This window comes from Gossypium raimondii, chromosome 1 (genome assembly GCF_025698545.1).
Source record: "Gossypium raimondii isolate GPD5lz chromosome 1, ASM2569854v1, whole genome shotgun sequence".
NCBI classification, from domain to species: domain Eukaryota; kingdom Viridiplantae; phylum Streptophyta; class Magnoliopsida; order Malvales; family Malvaceae; genus Gossypium; species Gossypium raimondii.
The window spans coordinates 33,047,878-33,073,294 of NC_068565.1; the positions used below are offsets into that span (position 1 = coordinate 33,047,878).

Sequence of the window (25,417 nt, forward strand, 5' to 3'; positions counted from 1 at the left end):
GCAACAGATCTTGTCTTCATGTATTGACATGAAGTAGATTGAAGATAGCAAATCTTGTCTTCTCATACTGGTGGTGAAGTAGATCAAAGATAATGGATCTTGTCTTCATGTATTGACATGAAATAGATCGAAGATAGCAAATCTTGTCTTCTCATACTGGTGGTGAAGTAGATCAAAGATAATGGATCTTGTCTTCATGTATTGACATGAAGTAGATCAGAGATAGTAGATCTTGTCTTCATGTATTGACATGAAGTAGATCGAAGATAGCAGATATTGTCTTCCCATACTGGTGGTGAAGTAGATTGAAGATAATGGATCTTGCCTTCATGTATTGACATGAAGTAGATTAGAGATAGTGGATCTTGTCTTCATGTATTGACATGAAGTAGATCAGAGATATCAGATCTTGTCTTCCCGTACTGGCAGCGAAGTAGATCGAAGAAAGCAGATCTTGTCTTCATGTATTGGCGTGAAGTAGATCGAAGAAAGCAGATCTTGTTTTCATGTATTAGCATGAAGTAGATTGAGGATAACGGATCTTATCTTCCTGTACTGGCAGTGAAGTAGATCAAAGATAGCAGATCTTGTCTTCCCATATTGGTGGCGAAGTCGATCGAAGATACAAGTCTTATCTCCCTGAAGTAGCAGTAGAGTAGACAGAAGTAACCAATCCTATCTCCTTGAAGTTGCAATGGAGTGGATTAAAACCACAGATCTCATCTCTGGAAGTTGCAGTAGAGCAGATCGCATTAGATTTATCTTTAAGTTGTAGCAGAACAAGTTGAAGCTACAAGTCATATCTATCTAAAGTTGCAGTGGAGCAGATTAAAGATAGAAAATTTTGTTCTTTTGAGAAGCTACAATGTATGAATCCTATATCCCCGACATTGCAGTGGATTAGATTGAAGCACCAGTTCCTATACCTGTGAAGATGCAGTAGGATGGAATGAGGCTACTAGAAGAAAAAGAGCACTAGGGTCTAGTGCGACCGGACAAAATTGATCATTTTAGAGTCTTTGCTCTGTTCCCGTTACACGACAACGAGCAAAGAGGGCCAACTGTAATAGCCCATTTTTCCCGGGCTTTTGAAAATAATAAAAATAAATAAAAAGAGTCAATTTACAAAAGTCCAATAACAGTGGCCCGATTATGATAAAACCCTAAACCCAATAACAAACCCATTACATCAAATCCATTCCCAGGCCCAAATTAAACCCACTAGCCTTAACCAAAAGCAAAACCCTAGCAGTAGGTAACGCCGTAGCCCCCACCTCCAGCAAAGCCTCCAGCCACCGCACATTTCGAGACCAGCTCCTCCACGCACACGTTTCTCTCCACGAATACCTGCAAAACAGACTCAAGGAGTCCAATAGAGAGGAAACAGCAAAATAATAGATTTATTAATTTCTCTTTTTTGGGCTATATAAAGCCACATATTTTTGTAAAAAATGGGGGGGGGGGCGAGAAAAAATCCTATAAAAAAAATCAAAAAGCAATACACAAGCAGTTTTTTTAGGTGATTTTCTCCATTTTCGTTTTCGATTTCCATTTTTTTTTACAAAAGAAAATAAAAAAATAAAAGGGTGCTTACCTGATTTCGAGCACTGGAGTCGAGCACCGTTCGCGGTGGTTCCATAGCAGTCGACGACAGCGTCATGAAGGCTAGGGTTGAGAACCCTAGCAAAGAATTTTTTTCCCCACTGTTTATTGTTTTAAAACAAAAAATGAAGCAGAGACGTTTTTTTGAAAGAAAATTTTGGTTTTAATTCTATAAGCAAAACGGCGTCGTTTAGGTGGCCATGACCCGCGCGATGACCCGACCCGGAGGGAAGGATCCGCGCGTTCTGGCCTTGAATGGGAAATTTACGCATTTAGTCCCTCCTTTTTGCGACGCACTTCAATTAAACTCATTTTGTTTTTTTTAAATTAGCCGCATATTTCATTTCTGTTTCAATTTGGTCCCTCGCTGCGCAGCGTTTTGGAGGGTGGGATTAATTTCCCTTTTAGTCGCCCATAGTTGTTCGCGTGTTCAAGTTTGTCCTTTTATTTATTTATTTTCGAATCTACCCCATTTTTTTTTGTTTTTAAGTTCAATTTAGTCCATTTTTAGCTATTTTTTTTATTTTTTTAATGTTTATCATTATACCATTATTTATTATTATATTATTTATTATCATGGTTATTATCATTATTTCTATATTCATACACGCATTGTTTTTATACAATATATATGCATGTTTTTATATAATATACTGCATGGTTTTTTATAATATATATATATGCATCTTTTATGTAGTATATGTATACCTGTATATATTTTATACATTTTTTATTTTATTTCTTAACTTCTATATACATATATATACTTTTATATTTTAGTTTCAATTTTTTTACTTTTATAAATATGTATTTACGTATATTTCCATATATGTTTTATATATTATTCTTCATTTTTACAAATATATATATCAAAATACACACACATTTTAGAATATACATATATAATTTAAATTAAAGTATTTGTTTCATGTTATACATTAACTTTTTAACATGCCTTTTAGAAAATATATATTTTGGTTGTGTCAAAGCATTAAAATCATCATATTTTACAAATTTCCAAAATATTTGGCATTCATGATTCTCGAGAAAGATCGTGTCCTAACTTACTGGATTGCGATTATTTTTAGATGAATTTAGAAAGTCAAGTATTTGTTTTGCAATAAATTCACAAATTTCAAATAAAAGCTTATTCTCGGGAATTCAAAAATGTTGGGTCCTAACTTACTGGTCATGACATTTTATTATCCCAAAATAAGAATTTCAAAAATAAAAGGCAATATTCGGTATTTTGAAGATTTAAAAAATATTGTGCCCTAACTTACTGGGTGTGATGTTTTATTTCTTTGAAATAAGAATATTTTATTATTTTGATTCATTTGCGAGTTAAAAGTTCTCTTTTAAAATCTTTTCAAACTTTCAATAACAAGACATTAAATAATCAATTTGGTACCAATTTTGGGCATTACGAGGGTGCTAACCCTTCCACGTACGTAACTGACTCCCGAACCCGTTTTCTTGAATTTCGTAGACCAAAATCGTTTTTAAGGTGAGCCGATCACACCTCAATAAAGGATCGGTGGCGACTCTAGTTTTATCTTTAAAGTCGGCAACTAAATTTTTGGTTTAAAAAATTGTTTCGACATTATCTAACCATTATAATTTAGGAAAACATTGTTGATTTTCTATGCCTATAGTATCTGGTTCCATATGAAACAAATATAAATGAACTTTAAAATGATAAGAACATAGCATTTCAAGGATTTGGAGCTAACAATTATTTTCCTACCAAATTCAAGCAGGCCAACAAAGAAAAATAAGAAAACCATGAAAACTCCAATATTCCCAGAAAGAAAGAAAAAAACATGCTTGACTTTTGAAGCAACCAAAGCAAATAGAAAAACTTACCACAGCCAAGAAGAACATTGTTGAGTGATGCAAAAGTAGCACAAGCAAGAATATATTTCCCGATACTTTTCTTCCTCACTAGTTCATTATAATGATTTGAAGTCTCATCATCAAATTCATCAGATAGCTCAAAATCCAGTCTCTTGTACTTGTTCTTGTTCCCCAAAGACAAAGCCAATTCCCCTTTCCCATTTTCTTGGACACCAACCAACCCCGTAACTTTCCTTTCCTTCAATTCATCTCCCTTACCAGAACAAAACTAGCAAAACAGACCCATATGTCCCTTTCTAGTCACAACAAGGATTAAACCATGAATTGGGTTCTTTATATCTAAAACCAAAAAGGAAGAAAATGAAAGTCTAAGAACAGGTGGGTCTTTTTCCTTTTCTTTTTATCACCCAAGCAAAGATAGCCACTTTGGTATTCTCCAACAAAGCTTACTTACATATGCAAATGAAAATAAAAGATAAAAGTAGTCAACATCAACAAGGTCTAAATTCTAAAACAATAGTTTCATGATGTTTAAAAGGAAACTTTTGTATTCTCCAACAATGTTTTTAGTTCTTATTAGATTTTTTTCCTTATCAATAAAATGATTTTATTAATAAAATAGACATTGCCATGCAACAAGACAAAAGAAAAACGTTGCACCAAAAAAACATACACCTTGATACAATAAAAAGACCTTAGCCCAAAACAAAAGAGCCACCAGAAATCCATTCCCAACACTAATCAACATAGAAGAACACAACATCAAATCAAAAAAGCATTATAACAAGTATAGGAACAAGCATTAAGCATCATTAACCATCAAATATTGAAACAAAATTATTAACTTGAAGAAAGCAAAGGCAGTGAGATATTATGGTTAAATAATTCAATTCCAAGAATAGTTCAACATACAAGACAATATTGAACAAAGAATAGTTCAAATATATAAAAACATAAGATCACTCACTTCAATAGAAGTGAGCAACCCCAACATATAAGTTACCATATCATTACCTTAAAATTTTTAATGGTCTCTAGTCTTTCTTTTTCAAAAACAATTCAATTTGATTGAATTAGTTTTCTACCAATCGATTTTCTTTTCTTTTTAGGAATTTTAGCCTTATATGTTTTAAAAGAGAACATAAGTAATCTTATAACAATAGTGGCTAAAGCCAATAATGGCTAAAAATATCACTAAGTGTTGCCAAAAGCAAAGAGAGACCATTGAGTTTAAGTTATTTTAACCAAAATGATAGCTCCCCCAGTAAAAAGCATATAATAAATGCTAAAATTTTAAACATATTTAACTGTACACTTGAAGCTTCACCCACAAATTACACATTATGAGTTCCCAAAGGTGCAAAGATATAAAAATTGGCAATGGGTCATTAATATGAACCTCAATGAGTCATATGAAAGTTTATCGAAGCCAACCTGAAAATACTCAAATATTGTTGTAAAGGGTAGCTTCAAAAAGACACCACCTGTTACTGCCTGCAAGAAAATGCAATGGGGCCAACTGTTAAAATAATGTTTATAAGGCTTACAACCATTAACTAAAAAAGTCAAAAGCTATATCAAAGATGAAACAAGAAGAACGATTAATTGATAATATTGATAGCCCATACAGCATGATGATCCTTAATGCAAAATCATCAGAAACAAAAGAAAAAAAATCAATACAAATGCAAAATGAACCCTAGTTGAATTGAACTTACAACAAAATTCAGAATACTAATCAGTATAAAAAGTTTCAATGATTTGGTATAGAAACTTACCTTAAAAAGAAAGAAAAAAAACTGGAGAAATGAGAACTAAAAGGTGAGTATACAATGAGTAAACATCGTCGATATATAGATGTGTATAAATAAGAGAATCATCGAGATTCAACCAACCATTGTTAATCTTCTTTATTTGGAAATTTTGGAATTCACATTTACATGTCTCAGTTTTTATAATTTCATCATTTAACAATTTAAGGGATTTTTTGTAAATTATTTGAGGAAAATCTATTTTAGGGAAATAAACTGTTTGTAGAACTTAAGGGTCGGTTTGATTGCCAGTAAAATGTTTTCCGTAAAATGATTTCTGGAAAATGTTTTACTTTTTTGTAAAATGATTTACTGGAAAATATTTTCTGGTGTTTGATTGAATCTGTGTAAAATATTTTCTACTGTTTGGCAGATTTCCTAAAAATATTTTCCAGAAAAGTTATTTTTACATATATTAATATATATTAATAAATTTTATATTTTAAATTGTTTTTACATATATTGCAATGAAATTAAATATATAATAATATTCAATTATTAAGCTACAATATTAACCGTCATAAATTGAAAACAACCAAAGTCAAATAAATTATTTGTAATTGTGTTAAAAAAAATCAGTAACAAGGGTTGAAGAATTATAAATTTAGCTTCCAAACCACAATTAAAAAAATACTAATCTATGCATTTATTTAAAACATATAAGATGTATTTACCTACCAATATGAAACTTTGGATCTTTTAAACAGATTCAGCAAGACCAAAATGTTAAACAAAAGACGAGACATATACCAAATCCTTAGTAAATTGTTATACACTGTGTTTGGAGTAACTGTTTAAGTGCATCTGCTATCAAATTGCTAACCACTTACAACTAAAAAATGGCAATGTCTGCTGCCAGGAAGCTTGCTGGGTTCAAATCAAAACACACAAAAACCAAAACTTAGCCTAAATAATCTAATCATAAAACATTACTCCGACTGTTAGCGTTGCATTAACTGATTCACCATCTGCTATCAAATTGCTAGCCACTTGCACCTTTCTTTAATAAGACTTTGATTACTTCTAGATGGGACCCTTGAACAGCATAGTGGAGTGGAGTGAATCCCTTGCGATTAGTGGCTCTCATTGAAACTCCTGATGAAAGCAGAGTTTAGACAACCTTGATGAACCGCAGAACCTCTTCTTCTTGATATTGACTCAATTCTAGATCAACAATGTCTAGAAGCCTGTCTTCTTCTTTCAGTTTCCATGTCTGCAACAGGTACACTTTGCATGAATTATGATATCACTTATGTGAGATGTCATGTGAAGACCATCTAATTTTATCAAATTTGGAGTCCAGTTGATGTATGAAAAGATAAGTAACATGATGTAACAAGTGGAAAAAGGTTGAAAGTACCCATTCAAGCAGAAGCATGAATTCCACTCCAAATGTCTTTTACTACTACTTTTACCACTTATTATTTCAAGCGAAGCACCCCAAAGTCATACACATCGCCTTCTTGGTTAGTTGTCCTAAAAGCGCATACTCTAGTGCCAAATATCCATTGGACAAAATACAATATCATAACCGAGATGCAAACGAAACACAAGGATTAAGCAAAGGCAAAGAACAAAACACAATTGCCGATGGGTGACTCATTCAAAAGTCCTTAAAAACATCAATGAAATATTGAAATAGTTAAACAACCTAGGCAAATGACTAAGGATGAGATGCAATGAAAATGATTATTACAATGTTCCGCTACTCGAAAATCGACATGAGTGACATTGTCCGGGAAAAGCTTAGCTAGCCCGAAATCCCCAATTTTAGGATGAAAATTTCCATCCAGAGTATATTACTAGCTTTAATATCCACGTGGACGATATGCGATGTACAACTTCATAGTGAAGAAATGCAACAGCAGGTCGTACCTAAGCAAATAGCGACTCTTGTTGGCCAATCCAAAGCAATATGTTTACTTCTTGAACCCGAAATTAGGATTTACGGACATCAAGATACCTCAATTAGAATTAGGAGTTCAATGAGCTTGGACCGATGTATTTACTAAGTAAAACACCGGCAAGGTCATTATTCTCCGGATATTCGTAGACCAAGGCCTGATGGTCATCTTCAACACAACAACCGATTAGTTCAACAAGGTTGGTGTGTCGATGTTTGATATCATATCGATCTCTATCAGAATTCATTAGATCCTTGCTTAGACTCTGCAGACAGTTTCTTGATGGCTACTTGAGTACCATCCCTCAAAACTCCCTGCAAATAGTAACAGACAGTAAAATTTTGTTAGTGTTTCCCAACTAATTCTAAAGTTGACAGACACTAGTACAGGCGTGCCATATGAAAACCAGAAAACCTGCTCTCTCCCCCTCACATACACTCACAAAAGTAGACATATACATAATACATGCCAAAAAGAGCCCAGAAGATATGGATGCTCTGTTCTAAAAGAACGGTCGGAGAGCTTTCATTACCCTGTAGACAACTCCGAAACCACCGCACCGATTCTGCTTTGATGGATGGAAATCTGATGTCGCTGATCTCAATGAATTGTAAGTAAAAAGCTTTACATTCTCGTTGGTGAACTTTGGCCATGCACAGATATAACAAATATGGAATCGAATAAGATCACAAAATTATAAGAGAAATAGTTGACAATACCATGTGTCTGAAACAGAAACAAAAACAAGGAACCGTTTGAGATAAATACTTAGGAATGGTTACATTACTGAAAATGTTTTGAAGCTACATACTGGACAGAAGATGTTTTGAATCGACTACCAATGACCTGACATGAATTTTGGTGTTTTAATATGGTTTTGAGGGTGAGAATCGGCATTTTGAAGTAGCTTTTTATAGTCTCCTAGTTGAGAACTTATGACAAACACATAACAGGTAAGAATAGAGAAAGCTGAAATCAAAGGAATTTGATTTCAGAGATTGGTACTCGTTGCCAAAACTAGCAAAAAATCAAGTAATTCGTAAGAAACAAACAAAGAGAATATTTTCATACTTAATTGAGATTGAGATATAAAGATTGGTTGGAGGAGTATGTAGCGATACAAATATAGTGCTAACGTCCGAAATGATGAAACAGAAGAGTAAGAAAATTAGGTAAGGTTTACCGATTTCACTTACAAACTGCAGGAAATGATGAAACAAAAAGGATTGAAGAAAGGTAAGAAAATGGAAAGGAAGTGCTGGAAATCAGTGGAATGGGAGGAATTGGAAAGATTTTTCATTATTAAAATACAGAGAAAATTCAAAATCTTTCCAACTCCTCCATTCCAAAAATTTCCAGAAACAGTCTCTCATTTTCCTCCTTCACAACATTCTAAAAAATTACAAGCCACAGAAAATGTGTAGAAATGAAAGTGGAAATAGAAAACATACCTTTCTAAAGAAAGTCTGCAAAGAAATTTTTGAAGCTGAGACGATGAGAGTGTAGAGAAGGGAATGGAAAATGTCTTACGGAAGGAAAATCGGTAAGACGTTTTCCAAAACTAAGGAAGTGATTTTACTCGTGTTTGTAAAAGGTTTTCCTTGTGGAATTCATTTTCCACCAAACAAACGACGGAAAATCCAGAAAATAATTTTCGGAAAACCAAATCCCACAATCAAACTGACCCTAAAAGATAAAATTAAAAACATATTTCATTTGAGAAAAATCTTGATCTCAAAATAGGGAAATAAACTTGTGATTTGACATACTAATTTGCATAAGCAAAAATCAAAATAATCATCAGTTTTAGGGTTACCTATCTTGCACAAGCTCCTTTGAAAATTACTTGCTTTCAGTTCAACAAATCTAAATTAGTATTGAGAGATTGATTATCAATTTTATGATTTGGTGGTTGAGTCTGGATTTTTTTTCCTTGCTGAAGATTTTGCCCTTAATTGAGAAATTTCTACAATCTCGATTCATATAAGGAAAAGATTAAATAAGTTAGTAAGGGGAAATGGTGGTTTAGGGATTTGGAAATGGAGAAGGGAATGGATGTGGAGGCTGTAATTGGAAGTGCAGAAAGAACGATGATGAAAAAATGAGTGCAAAAATGAAAAAGTAACCTTTTAGCATTCCTACCGTGCTCTAAATGGGAAATTTAGAGGTTGGGGTAAAGAATGGTATTCAACCTCTATTTAGTTATTAGTGGGAATAGAGAGCCAAACATCAACACCTGTAATAGGCATTCCATTGAACCAAACAATGGCTTGTGGTGGGCCTATGGAATTGAATTGTAATGGCATAGCCATTGAATTGAACCAAACAAGATGTAAGTGATTCTATCTTTTTTGTCCTCTATTCTTTTATAAAACAACCGTATAATATACACCAAGACTTTATAAAAAAAAAGAGCTAATGAACCACACAATTATTGGGCATTTAAAAAATATAGTGATTTAAAAATTGTGAGAATTACACTCTACCTTCCCTAAAAAGAGTGTAGTTCTCTAAACGCTTACCTGATCTAATATTCACCACAACCTCAATAGGCTTAGATTTGATGGTACAACAAGGAGACATAAAATTTCTCAGAAAACAAAAACTAACTTATTATAAGATTTCAAATTATCTTAACAAAGGGAAAGAAATAAAATAAATTAGAAAATGTCCCAAACTAAATTTTCTAACTTTATAAAAGATATTTCAATTAAAAACATGTTTGAAACATTTAAAAATAAAAAAACTTTGGTTTTGATACAATTAAATTTATCACTCCCCGAATCGAGGCATGACAAATGCTGCACATTCGTGAGATAGAATCTCACAAATATTTAGTATAAAAATCATAAGGTCATAATCTCAAAGATTTTATAAATTTTCTTTGAAAATATCATTCAAAATGTGTAGTAAACAAAAAAAATTTCAAAAATAAAAACTTGTCTAGTAGTGTTGAAAATTTAAAGCTTCGGAACGTCTTGGAAATATAAAGAAATGAAATGATATCTAAAAGCATCACTCTCTAGACTTCTCAAGTTTACAAGTAAAGCCAGAACCTGTAAAAAATATAAAAGGAGGGAGTGGGCTTTACTACTCAGTAAGTAATTGGCTTATGCCTTGGTTGGCTTAAACAAGTACAAAAACATTTAGGCCAAATATTTAGTGGAAAACACGTAATTGCAAAATTTATGGTAATTTTTTATAACATAATTCAAAACATATTTCATGTCAAAATAATAATTAATACAAATTAGTAATTTCTATGGTCACCTTTAACCCTAGTGATAATGTAATGCCCTCCACCCGACCCGATCAACCAGATTCGAGTGTTAGGTGTTATTTCCCAAAACAAATGTAACCTAGACTCTTCTCTACGCCTATGTACTAGACGAGCAATGACTTAATACAATTTCTTTTACTCTTATACTGAATTACCTAATGTATTCTTATTATGTAAAACTGCTTGTCCAGTGTAAAATCACGTTTACAATCTGAATAATACAACTTATTGTTTTTGCTTACTTCTATCACTATACAGAGTATTACATCTTATGCGCGGACTTAAGCTTCGCTATGAAGCTTCTCATATAAACTTGCGTTTTATCATTATCTCCAACTAATTGTATGACTTCTCTTAGTTTTTCCTTTGGCGTTGACCCTATCTTTGCCACAACCTTTCTCTTTTCTGTATGCATATTAGCATGAACCGTCACTCCTCTAGTATAGCCTTGGCATCGTCTCTTGTCTCCCACATTTCTAACGGGTCATACATTCAGAGACATCCATAATAAGTTCGCAAGAACATTGTGAGGCATTATCATAGATTTATTCACCATTTCACATTGAATGTAAACATTGTACTTCACTTTTCTACTTAGATGGGTACTTACTAGGATCAACACTTCACATACTAAACCTTTACTTACCTCACATTTCTTTATATTTTGTGAGTGGTTTTACCTTAGTCGGAACTGTTCGACTTACTTATGGTCTTAAACTCATGACATACTTTCATTTCACCTTTCATTTTTGCAAGCTCTTTAGTTGCATTTTCATTCAGAATTCACCAATTCGGTGTTGCCTTTGAATCTTTGTCCTAAGGTCATTTCAAAGACTATGCCACTAAGGCGTATTCTCAACTTCAGATGTCTTCCCTTGTCCCCGAAAGCTTCAGACACTCACTTGATCAACAGATCACCACTACGGTGTCCACTTAACTTAGATAGTCACAAAGGCGTCCATACAACCTTCAGTAGCCACTAAGGCACCTACTCTCATTACATAGCCATCAGGGTGTTCAAACACGTACACAAGATAGCCATAGAGGTGTCCATACAGATAGATAGCCATAAAGGCATCCACATATACAGACTTTGCCACGAAGAAGCATTTAACAAATATAAGCATAAAGGCTCTTATACAACAGAATTAGCCATTAAGGCTTTACCTTATCAGACTCAACCACAAAGGCTCTTCTTATAACAAAACAACCAGAAGGGCTTCCTCATGTAATATATTTATCCAAATAGGCTCACATATAATAGATTTCGCCACTAGGGCTCATATATAACAGAGAACAACCATAGAGGCTTCCACTTATCAAAGAACAGTCACAAAGACTTCCACATTTAGGTAAATGGCATTTTTGACGATAGGAATTTGCCTAAACTCGACGTCTTGAGGTTTTCCCCTCATCGCTAGGTATTCGTCCAACCGTCCTTTATCTTTTCCCCTACATGGCACCATAGTACCAGACTAGGTATTACACTATGTGGTCTTCACTTGTCATATGATGCAATAGTAAACGACTAGACCTTACACTATATGGTATTCTTTTCATGGACATAATTTGTGCTTACTGTCTCAACGAACTCACACATAAGCACACTCAATATGCATACTTATGCTTGACTCATTGCAACAAACTTCAACATGTATAAACTTACTCATGACAACCACAATCATACTTTCAGAAATATTCATGCATGCATACTTTTCCTTTAGAACAGAATCATATCATTTATCTCATTCTTTCTTCATATATTCATCATGTCGAAACCATTTTTAAATTTTGAAAAATGGGGATCGACTTTTGAAAATAAAATGGGAGTCGCCACCGATCTTTTATTAAAGTGTGATCGGTTCACCATTAAAAATAAATTTTAGGTCTGCGAGATTTGAGAAAATAGGTCCGAGAGTCGGTTACGCACGAGAAAGGGTTAGCACCCTCGTGACGCCCAAAATTAGTACCGAATTGATTGTTTAATGTCTTAGGGTCAAAATTTTGAAAAGATTTTGAAAATACATCCTTTTAAAAGAAAATTTGAATGAAACGAATCGGAAGATGAAACTCATTTATTTCAAGGAAATAGACTGTCACACTCAGTAAGTTAGACTATAACATTTTAAATCCGTGAAATTAAGTTTATCTCTTAACTCTTAAAACCTATGCATTTTGAGAAGAATATCCGATTATTTGAGTCAAACGACAAATTAGAACCCAAAAAGTTAGGGTTTAATTTCTTAAAATCCCTAAACACCGAACATGGCCTTTATTTAAAATCTTTAATTCGGGGTAGCAAAATTACCGGATCCAGTGAGTTAGGGTCCAACGTTTGAAATCCCGAGGGACTTTATTTGAGATTCGTATGATTTTATTTAAAAGATACCAGGCCATCCAAATTGAACGAGGAAAATTGAAGCCTAATAAGTTAGGGCACTATTTTCTCGAGAATCATTGAATGTCGGATATTTTGGGAATTTAAAACTATTTCGGTATTTTGATAAATGCGATATTTTAAGCGATGTAACATGATTGAATGTTTTCGTATGACATAAAGGATGATTAGTAAATAACATACACTAGTGGATAACAAATAATCAATATAAGTACAAACAAGCACAAGATCAATAATCTCAATTACTCCAATATCAACACCAACATTCAAGATACATATTATATAAAAGATAAATCAAAATACATTAAACAATATACATACATTAATTTAAAATAAGTAATATGTAGGGTGAAAAACTTCATGTAAGTAATAATATATACTAATATGCAAAAGTGAAATACACTAAATATATGTGGATATTTAAAATAAGTAACGCATCTATATGTATCAATAGGTATATAAAAAATATAAAGTTTAAAATTAAATAATATATACATTACGTACATACATATATGTATAATAAAACTAGTTTAAAGATAATAGTAAATAAGAATAAAGTAATGTATACATAAATAGGAAAATAGAAATATAATCCAATATAATGATGATTACAATAGTAAATAGTATAGGTTAATTTTAAAATAAGTAATATGTAAAATAACTTTCAATAAAATAATAAAGAACTTAAAATAATTAGCCTTATAAGTTAGGTTAAGATAATAAATAAAAGGTTTAATATAATCTATAAAAGAGAAAATTGAATTAAAATAATTTTAAAATAAAAAATTTTAAAATAACCTATATCAAGTGAAGTATATATATAAACACATATTATATATAAAAGTTTAAAATGGATAAATAATAGCAAATAAAATGAATCATGAAATAATTTAAAGCATGCCATATAAAATATAAATTACATACAACAAATATATTTAAAATAACGGCTATTTACAAAGAAAAATAAATGAATGAGGTGACACGAAATAAAAATAAAAATAAAAAATAAAATAAAATAATAAATAATAAATAATAAAACGAAGTATATATAAAATAAGTAAAAAGAGAACCACAATAGTGCTAATAATAATAGTAATGACAATAAATTATTTAATAAGCTGACTAATAAAAGGATTAAATCATAATTAAAATCGAATTAACAGGAACAAAAGAAATATTAAAAAAAATGCGGATCAAAATGCGATTAAAATAAAATTAAAAAAAAACCAAAAACATAATTAAAATAAATAACAAGAACTAAATTACAACTCGCGAATGACACGAGGGACTAAAAGGGAAATAATCCCAACACCTTGAAACGCTGCGTTATGAGAAGGACTAAAGTGAAACAAAAATAAAATAAGAGGTTAAATTTAAAAAAAATAAAAGAACTGGATTGTAGCACGCAATAAAAGCAAGGGACTAGTGGCGCAAATAAGCCATTTAACGAAAATGCGCAGATCCTCCCCGGGTCGAGTCACCGCGCGGGTCGGACCTTCTAAACGGCGTCGTTTTCAAAGCTACTGAGGCATGCTTAAAACGGTGCCGTTTCTTTCCCAGGATATAAACTAAAATAAACCTAAAACCTAAAACCTTCAGTCATTTTTTTAAGAAAAAAACCTAAAAGAAACTAGGCTCCTTGCGCCGCTCCGCATAATGGCTGTTCATCAGCCCTTCAAACCTTCGCTCGACTCCGATTACGACGGAGCGAACAAAGATCTGGCCTCCAGGTAACCTCTGCGCACCCTACCATCTTTATATTTTTTAGTATCGTCCCCGAATGAGGAACCAAAGAGCAAAGAAAAAAAATCAAATAAGGGAAAGAAAAAGAGAACTCCGAAAAGCAAAGCAAAACTCTCATTCACCTTTAGATTCCTTTTTTCTCTGAATATTTTTCTGTTTTTTGTATTCAATATTTTGGTGTGCATCTCTTTTTACATTCAAAAATCCTCCCTTTTTACAATTTTTGATATCTCCTTATATTGCCGAAAAACCCCCCAAAAGAAATAATCAAAATCCCTATTTTTTTTTACATTTTTCTTATTTTCTACTACTTTTTTCTGATTTGCTATCGATTTCTCCTCTTTTTGCTTGCTTTTTCTGCTTTTTTGCATTTGTTTGTCCTTCTTGTAGGTACGGCCGTACGGAGGAGCGTGGCGTTGAGGCCGCGTGTGGGAGGCTACTGTTGGCTACGGCGTTGGTGGCTAGCTAGAAACCCTAGGGTTTCTGTTTCTTGAAATGTAGTGGGCTATTGAGTGTTGGGCTTGTCCAACCGGGTTAGGTTAAGTTGAGCCATAACGATTTGGGCCAGATATCGGGCCACTGTAATTGGGTCTGATGAATTTTTGTAATTTGGATTGTTTATTGGACTGTTTAATTTTGTTTTTTTTCATTTGGTTTCTTTTACTAACGGGTTGGGCCTATTACAGCTGCCCCTCTTTGCTCATTGTCGTGTGACGGGAACGAAGCAAAGACTAAAAAAATGGCCAATTTACCCGGTAGTGCTGGACTTTGGTGCTCTTTTCTTCAAGTAGCTTCGTTCCACCTTACTGCTTCTTCAGAGGTATGGGAATTGCTTCAATCTGTTCCACGTTGTGGCTTTAATCTGCTTCACTGCACTGCCTGAGAGTGTAAGATTCGCTGCTGTAGCTTTAATATTTTTAACCGCAATGTCAGGGAGGCAAGATTCACCATTATGGCTTTAATCTGTTCAACTGCACCACCTGAGAGGTAGGATTTGCTGCTGTAGCTTTAATCTTTTTAACCGCAATGTCAGGGAGGAAAGATTCACCGTTGTGGCTTTAATTTGTTCCACTGCACCGCCTGGGAGGTAGGATTCGCTGCTGTAGCTTTAATCTTTTTAACCGCAATGTCAGGGAGGCAAGATTCACCGTTGTGGCTTTAATCTATTCCGCTGCACCGCCTTGGAGGTAAGATTCACTGCTGTAGCTTTAATCTTTTTAACCGCAGTGTCAGGGGAGCAAGATTCACCGTTGTGGCTTTAATCTGTTCCACTGCATTGCCAGGGAAGTAACACTCGCTGCTGTGGCTTTAGTCTTTTTAACTGCAATATCGGGGAAGCAAGATACGCCGTCGTGGCTTTAATCTGCTCCACTGCATTGCCAGGGAGATAAGATCTGAAATTCTTCGGTCTATTCCACTGTAACCTCAGGGATAAGATCCTTTATTTTAATCCGCTCCACTGTAATCTTAGGGAGATAGGATTACCAGCTTCAATCTGTTCTTCTGTAATCTCAGGGAGATAAGATCTGAAATTCTTCGGTCTATTGCACTGTAATCTCAGGGAAATAAGACCTGATGCGATCTACTCTACTATAACTTTAGAAAGAGAAGATCCTTTATTTTAATCTGCTCCACTTTAATCTCAGGGAGATAGGATTACTAGCTTCAATCTGCTCCGCAGTAATCTAAGGGAGATAAGATCTGAAATTCTTCGGTCTATTCCACTGTAATCTCAGGGAGATAAGACCTGATGTGATCTACTCTACTGTAACTTCAGAGAGATAAGATACTTTATTTTAATCCGCTCCACTGTAATCTCAGAGAGATAGGATTACCAACTTCAATCTACTCCACTGTAACCTCAGGGAGATAAGATCTGAAATTTTTCGGTCTATTCCACTGTAATCTTAGGGAGACAAGGCCTGATGCGATCTACTCTACTGTAACTTCAGAGAGATAAGATCCTTGATTTTAATCCGCTCCACTGTAATCTTAGGGAGATAGGATTACCAACTTCAATCTGCTCCGTTGTAATCTCAGGAAGATAAGATCTGAAATTCTTCGGTCTATTCCACTGTAATCTCAGGGAGACAAGACCTGATGCGATCTACTCTACTGTAACTTTAGAGAGATAAGATCTTTTATTTTAATTCGCTCCACTGTAATCTCAGGGAGATAGGATTACTAGCTTCAATCATCTCCGCTGTAATCTCAGGGAGATAAGATTTCTGGCTTCCAACCTACTCCACTACTGACCAGGGACATAGGACTTGTGGCTTAAATCTGTTTCCCTAATCCTGTGGAAGATAAGATTCGCCGTCTTCGATCTGCTCCGCTACTGCTTAGGGAGACAAGATCTGTAATTTCTAACCTACTCCACTGCTGACCAAGGACGTAGGACTTGTGATTTCACCGATCTGTTCTCTAGAGAACATGACCTGTATAATTCGTTTATGAACTTAATTATGCCTAATGATTAGGATGGCATGATCAAAATGTATCAAATGCTCCTAGCTAGACATGTGTGAATGGTGTTTGCATGAATGCAAAATTTTATTTTTTCGAGAATGATCCCGCTTAGGTTGTCATTACTCGAAGTTTATTAAGGCTTTAACACCGACGTGCCACAACGCCTTCTTGTTTGACTGACTTTTCTGAAGAGACATTTAGCCAGGTTGCCCCCACTGTAAACCTCAAAGTTTAATCCATTGGGGCACAAAATTTGTACCATCATTCTCCCACTGTAATCCAAGTGTAGAAATATGCGGCTTTTCCTCAATTCTTCTATCACCATTCGAGAATACATGATCTAAATTGTTCTAGTTCCTTACACCATTCCCAATGTGTCGTACCAAAGACTTATGCGCAGATGAAGGCTCTCTTCTCTGATATAACCTCTTCTTATTGCCTGATGATTATTGCTTGCTTGTTTATTTAAGCTTTGTCATTAACCCGTCATCTTGTCATTTTGTTCAATCAATGCATTTGACAACAAAATCCAAAGAGAAAGTCTAAATTTAGACTCTTCCTTCTCAAATTTCCAACCTTTAAATTAGGTGAGCTCTAAACAATAGTCTTGTTTCAGGTTCCTATATTATCTAGAAACTTTTCAGAGTAATATGCAAAACCTCCTTTGTGAAAATTTTATTAGTCCATTAATCATTATTCCAATGCAACATACTTGCAAAAAAGGGTCATAACAATGGATAAGAATAAAATTGGCTCTGAGCATAGCTCGAAAGGAATAAATTATCAAAAATTGTAAAGAAGGATAATAAAGAAATTGATTGGGAGTGTTTATCTTAGAAAAGGAAAAAAGTATTCCAAGGACGACAAATTCAATATAAATAATATGAGAATTGGGTGCCCCAGATAGCACAGCTTGAACTTCTCTGTACAAACTTTCTGAAGACCATTCTGAGTTTGACATGTGTTTAGGAGATCTACATTGCTTTGTCGATGCCCCAAGATGTCGCCTACCCTTTCCTGTTGATTCAGATATAACAAGATAACCACATGCCTCAATCTGACCATGATTCGAGTTGCTCTGATCCCTTCATGCCCCATTCTGATCAATATTTGAGCCGCCCTTTTCAGGTTTTCAACTCAAATCCCCTTTGGCCTAAAGTGCCCTTTGCGGGTTTTCCCCTTAGCCTCTCTATTTTTACTTTTTCATTTTTCATTTTTTCATTTTCACTTTTCATTTTTCACATTTTTTTTTGACTCAAAATGCCCATTGCGGGTTTTCACCTTGGTCCCTTCTCCTTCGTCAGGTAAAGTAATTCTTGACTGAATCTGAGTTTACAGGATGTGGCAATTTTTACCATCCATCCTACTCAAGATCAGAGCTCCTCCGAAAAAGGCCTTTGGTGTCCATTTTCCTCTAAAATCCTTTTGTGTAAGAAGGATCTTTCTCAACATTGGGTTCCCCTTATAGAATTCTCTGAGACGAATCTTTTGGTTGTAGGCTCGCGTCATTCGCCTTTGATACATTTGACTGTGCTACATAGCTTTTAGCCTTTTCTTTCTGATTAGATTGGATTCATTCTGCCTCATCCAACTCTTAGCTCAACTAATACCTGGAGAGAAAAGATTTTTACTGTAATGGGTAAAACTACCTCCATCCCTCAAACCAAAGAGAATGATGTTGCCCCAATACAGATGTTCGACAAGCAAGGAGGGCAAATGGTAATTTCTCATGCCAGTCCTTGCAAGTCTCAGTTATTTTTCCTTCAATTTTCTTGATATTCATCTCTAGGAAATTCGTTGACGAATCGTGATGTTTGATTTCGACTTGATTACGAACCTCAATTATCGTGCTATTGTTCAAGCTCAACGCATTATCCAATATAATTTTCTCTGGAATTCTATATCTGCATATGATGACATTGGCGCATGAAGCAGCCTCTATCCCTTTGATGAAGTAATTAATGATCTCAAAAATGAAGCAATGCCCATTGGAAACCTTCGATGATGATGACGGCCATGCCCCATTCTGCTCAAAATTTGAGTCGCCCTTTTCGGGTTTTCAACTCAAAATCACCTTTGGTCACAAAGCACCCTTTGCAGGTTTTCGCCTTGGCCTCTCCTTTTTTTTCCTTTTTTCTTTTTTTTTCTCTTTTTTCATTTTCATTTTGACTTTGATTTTGATTTTTCTTTTTTCTCTTTTTGACTTTGATTTTTTTTTGAATCTGAACTCATAGAATTAGGCAAGTCCTTGTTATCCTATTTCGACCAGAATCAATGTTTTTATAGATAAAGTCCTCCACCTAAGATCTTCCACTTTCATCTTGTATGTGAAAAACCTTCTTTGGTATCAGATTTCTTTCATAGAGCCTTTTGGGGCGCAATTACGACAGAAAAATTTGGATCTTCCTCTTTAATCTAACAACATCTTGAAGGGATAGAAACTCGACTTCAAATGGGCAAACTATGCTGAGTCAACGAGAGAGGCATTGCCCCGACAAAGAATTGCATCGTTTATACTACAAATTTCTGCCATCGCGCTGTTGTACAGATTTCATTATTAGCGGTTAACCTGGGCATATCCTGGCATGATCATATAAAAACATCTTTGAACCTTAGAGGTGACTCAACAAGGTCTTGCTTCGTCTTTGCAATCAGGTCAATTCTAATATTCACCAAGCTCACAATTTTTAATGATTCCTTGTGAGGTAGGATCTGTCTATCCTCTTGTTCAACCATCATCAACAACTACAGAGATAAGCTACGATCTATGTCATTTTCAAAGTCATGAGATCCCTCTAAACACATGTCTCGCTTAAAAGGAAAATCTGAGTCTGTAGCAGCGTCATTCATGTCATTGATCACTGGGGACCCATAATAAGTACCAAAGAATATACAAAAGAATGTATAAATTTATGGATAATTATTTATACAATATGATTATGAATGAATGAATGATGTGGAAGAAAATCCAAAAGAATGAAATAATCAAAAATAATTATTGAAAAAGAATGAAAGAACATTGGCTTAAAAATGCTCGCAAAGACGTATTTCATTAGAATAATAACGTTCAGACATGAGCCTATTTCACAAAGAAGTTTCTATCATTTTAGGCTAAAAATAACAAAAATGTTCTGAACATTACTCTAAATAAGCTCTAAAAACCATAGGGATTTCTTCCGCAGTCCAACTGCCTAGAACACTCCCAGATTTATAAGGACGGATATCTAACAAGGTCCCTTTCCATTTGTGTCTTCATACATGGGATTGATGTGAACGCTTCTTCACACTTTCTTCGTACATCACATTCGCCTCGTCATCAATGTGCTTTGGTAGCGGATTTTCTGCACTGGATGAATCATCAAATTTGACAACGTCTATATTGATGAGTCTTTCAACTAGCTTTTTGAAGGCAATGCAATTCTCTACTGAGTGCCCCGTAATTCCCGCATGATAATCACATTGCACGTTTGTATCATACCATTTAGGGTACGGAGGTTGTGGGGGTTTTGAGTAGAAAGGTGCAACAACATGCCCATCGAATAAGCTTTGATACAGCTCCTTATATGACATTGAAATTGGTGTGAACTAGAGCTTCTCAGTACCTGGTTTCACTCCAGATTCTTGCTTTAAAGGGCTCTGATGGCTGGTGGTTTCTGTCTTTGGCCTACCCACAGTGATTGGTTTTGAGTGGCCCTTACTATATCTACCTGTATTATCCCATTTATTTCCCTTCTTCCTTGGGGCCTTTGTGGTATCTAGGTACTCTACCCTTGACTGCTTTATTTCTGCTGGGTTATCAAGAGCAACAGGAAAATTGTTCCTCAAATTGGATCTTGGGTCCGTCAAGCAACTCACTGGTGTTGTTGTACCAGTCTGATACTGTCGTGATCTGCTAGCAAAGAGTGCCTCTTGTGGACGCCCATCTGGCTGGACTTGGACACTTGTCGGAGTACAATCTAGGGAATAGGCAAGATCCTCAACCCCAAAGTAAACCACCGGGCCTTTCACTTCTTTTGACTTCCCAGCTAGCAATCGGTTGAACTGGCCTATCATAGTTCTCTGCAATTCTAGCATCTGGTCTCTCATTTCCTGTTGAAATTTGGTCAATTGCTCTTGCATCTGTATCTGCATTCACTCTAATCTTTCCAACCTTTGTTCCATTTCTCTAGTCTTTGCTTGGATACCGTAAGGGTGTTTGGTTGATTGGTTTTCCAGATTAGCTGAAATAAATTTACTCGTTTAGACTCTTTCAATGGACTTTAATGCATGTAATGCAGATGCATAAAATGAATGCCTAGAGAGACATTGATTTTGATTCAATTACATTTAGGAAACTTTTCTAGAAAGTAAATTCCTTTACATAAAACGGATGCATGTACGGCCTCGCCCTTATATTCCAAAAGACAACATCGATCCTTTTCTTCATCCGCATGTTTGTGATAATCTCACCAATTTCCAATAGATGCCACTGCTAGCTCCTTTTCTTGATCTTGGTCGCGATCCATCATCTGCCCATCTTCATAAGGCTCGTCAGCTTCTTTGAAACGTTAAAGGCTCTTAGACAATCATCTTGAATCCTCAAGCCACGAAGCAAGGTCACGAACTCTTCCATCGTCCTTCTTGTGTTTCTCAGAATATATTTAGGCAGTCGTATTGTTTTCCACTTTATCAAGGAATTCGTATTCCATGACAAGCTTTCTAATTTAGTAATCGAACTTGAATCAATATCTCTTTCCTAAGATGCAAATGTAGTGCAACCATAATCAAAACACAACAAGAGGGGTTAGTACAAAACAGAAGCAAGCAAAGAAAACAAAAGTACCTAGTCAAGTAGCCACTAGAGATTTGGAGTAGCTCTACCTAGGATGGGTTCCTAAGGTCTTCTATATGCGGTTTGGCTCTAAAGCCAAGGTACCCGAACCAGCAGATTCCTCAATCTTCACCCATTATAGGCTTATACAGACCGAGTTCGGTTCAGGGGAATACATTTCCCTATGGCTGCACGGAGATGAAAATCTCACGAAGACATAGGTATGGATGTATCCCGAAAGTGATTCACTATCTTGCACGGAGGTGAAAACCTCACGAAGGAGTAGCTTCTCACTCCCACTTAAAAGGATAAGACTAAACAGTCTTATGCAATATGATGCCAAGGTATAAAAGCACAATTTACGATGATCATACAGATAGATGCAAAGAGAATATTGAAAAATTTTAAAACCCAAATTTAATTTTCGACAATAAGACAAAACAATCAATTTACGGCCTGACTCTCTTGCGGTCCCCAGCTGAGTCGCCAAGCTGTCGAAACCATTTTTAAATTTTGAAAAATGGGGATCGACTTTTGAAAATAAAATGGGAGTCGCCATCGATCTTTTATTAATGTGTGATCGGTTCACCATTAAAAATAAATTTTAGGTCTGCGAGATTTGAGAAAATAGGTCCGGGAGTCGGTTACGCACGAGAAAGGGTTAGCACCCTCGTGACGCCCAAAATTGGTACCGAATTGATTGTTTAATGTCTTAGGGTCAAAATTTTGAAAATATTTTGAAAATACATCCTTTTAAATGAAAATTTGAATGAAACGAATCGGAGGATGAAACTCATTTATTTCAAGGAAATAGACTGTCACACTTAGTAAGTTAGAGTGTAACATTTTAAATCTGTGTTAAGTTTATCTCTTGACTCTTAAAACCTATGCATTTTGAGAAGAATATTTGATTATTTGGGTCAAACGGCAAATTAGAACCCAATAAGTTAGAGTTTAATTTCCTGAAATCCCTAAACACCGAACATGGCCTTTATTTAAAATCTTTAATTCGGGGTAGCAAAATTACCGGATCCAGTGAGTTAGGGTCCAACGTTTGAAATCTTGAGGGACTTTATTTGAGATTCGTATGATTTTATTTAAAAGATACCAGGCCATCCAAATTGAACGAGGAAAATTGAAACCCAGTAAGTTAGGGCACTATTTTCTCGAGAATCATTGAATGCCGGATATTTTGGGAATTTAAAACTATTTCGGTATTTTGATAAATGCGATATTTTAAGCGATGTAACATGATTGAATGTTTTCGTATGACATAAAGGATGATTCGTAAATAACATACACTAGTGGATAACAAATAATCAATATAAGTACAAACAAACACAGTATCAATAATCTCAATTACTCCAATATCAACACCAACATTCAAGATACATATTATATAAAAGATAAATCAAAATACATTAAACAATATACATACATTAATTTAAAATAAGTAATATGTAGGTGAAAAACTTCATGTAAGTAATAATATATACTAATATGCAAAAAGTGAAATACACTAAATATATGTGGATATCTAAAATAAGTAAAGCATCTATATGTATCAATAGGTATATAAAAATATAAAGTTTAAATTAAATAATATATACATTACGTACATACATATATGTATAATAAAACTAGTTTAAAGATAATAGTAAATAAGAATAAAGTAATGTATACATAAATAGGAAAATAGAAATATAATCCAATATAATGATGATTACAATAGTAAATAGTATAGGTTAATTTTAAAATAAGTAATATGTAAAATAACTTTCAATAAAATAATAAAGAACTTAAAATAATTAGCCTTATAAGTTAGGTTAAGATAATAAATAAAAGGTTTAATATAATCTATAAAAGAGAAAATTGAATTAAAATAATTTTAAAATAAAAAATTTTAAAATAACCTATATCAAGTGAAGTATATATATAAACACATATTATATATAAAAGTTTAAAATGGATAAATAATAGCAAATAAAACAGAATCATGAAATAATTTAAAGCATGCCATATAAAATATAAATTACATACAACAAATATATTTAAAATAACGGCTATTTACAAAGAAAAATAAATGAATGAGGTGACACGAAATAAAAATAAAAATAAAAATAAAATAAAAATAATAAATAATAAAACGAAGTATATATAAAATAAGTAAAAGAGAACCACAATAGTGCTAATAATAATAGTAATGACAATAAATTATTTAATAAGCTGACTAATAAAAGGATTAAATCATAATTAAAATCGAATTAACAGAACAAAAGAAATATTAAAAAAAATGCGGGTCAAAATGCGATTAAAATAAAATTAAAAAAACCAAAAACAGAATTAAAATAAATAACAAGAACTAAATTACAACCCGCGAATGACACGAGTAGAGGTGCTCATGGGCCGGGCCGGGCCGGGTTCGGGCAGGGCCCATAAAAATTTCGGCCGGGTCTTAAGCCGGGCCTGCCCTACCAAATATGGGCCTAAGATTTTGCCCAGCCCAAATGAAAAAAATCATAAGCCAGGCCGCACTAGCCCGACCCATTTTATTTTAAAAATTTTAAAAATTAAAAATATATTTTAAAAATATTTTAAAAATATTTTAAAATTAAAAAATAAAAATTATTTTAAAATTATTTTAAAATTTAAAAAATTAAAAAGTATTTTAAAATATTTTAAAATTTAAAAAATTTAAAAAGTATGTAAAAATATTTTAAAATTAAAAAATAAATATATTTATTAAATCGGTAGGCCGGGGCCTGCCAAAAAGTGGTGCTCGAGGTCTGCCCGTTTTCTAAACAGGCCTCGTTTTTTTCCCAAGCCCATATTCCGGCCTATATTTTTACCCAAACCTCCCATATTTGGGCGGGCGTCGGGCCGGGCCGCCATCGACCATGAGCACCTCTAGACACGAGGGACTAAAAGGGAAATAATCCCAACACTTCGAAACGCTGCGCTATGAGAAGGACTAAAGTGAAACAAAAATGAAATAAGAGGTTAAATTTTAAAAAAAACCCTAAAAGAACTGGATTGTAGCACGCAATAAAAGCGAGGGACTAGTGGCGCAAATAAGCCATTTAACGAAAATGCGCGAATCCCCCCCGGGCCGGGTCACCGCGCAGGTCAGACCTTCTAAACGGCGTCGTTTTCAAAGCTACTGAGGCATGCTTAAAACGGTGCCGTTTCTTTCCCAGGATATAAACTAAAATAAACCTAAAACCTTCAGTCATTTTTTTAAGAAAAAAAACCTAAAAGAAACTAGGCTCCTTGCGCCGCTCCGCATAATGGCCGTTCATCAGCCCTTCAAACCTTCGTTCGACTCCGATTACGACAGAGCGAACAAAGATCTGGCCTCCAAGTAACCTCTGCGCACCCTACCATCTTTATATTTTTTAGTATCGTCCCTGAATGAGGAACCAAAGAGAAAAGAAAAAAAATCAAATAAGGGAAAGAAAAAGAGAGCTCCGAAAAGCAAAGCAAAACTCTCATTCACCTTTAGATTCCCTTTTTCTCTAAATATTTTTCTGTTTCTTGTATTCA

General features: G+C 34.3%; 1 protein-coding gene across 1 annotated transcript; it reads right to left on the reverse strand.

Annotated features, from left to right (window-relative positions):
* Window positions 1–1,245: 1,245 nt before the first annotated feature.
* On the reverse strand, window positions 1,246–7,868 carry LOC105786971 (cold-responsive protein kinase 1; the record flags this gene model as incomplete). The annotated part of the gene is given in 14 exon segments (XM_052635025.1): window positions 1,246–1,347; window positions 1,595–1,680; window positions 3,469–3,712; window positions 4,894–4,953; window positions 6,391–6,483; window positions 6,631–6,668; window positions 6,671–6,703; window positions 6,706–6,729; window positions 6,732–6,784; window positions 6,972–7,065; window positions 7,068–7,204; window positions 7,282–7,413; window positions 7,415–7,488; window positions 7,707–7,868. Coding segments are annotated over 14 exon segments (1,332 nt in total), but the record flags the coding sequence as incomplete, so codon positions are not given.
* Between the last annotated feature and the right edge of the window lie 17,549 nt (window positions 7,869–25,417).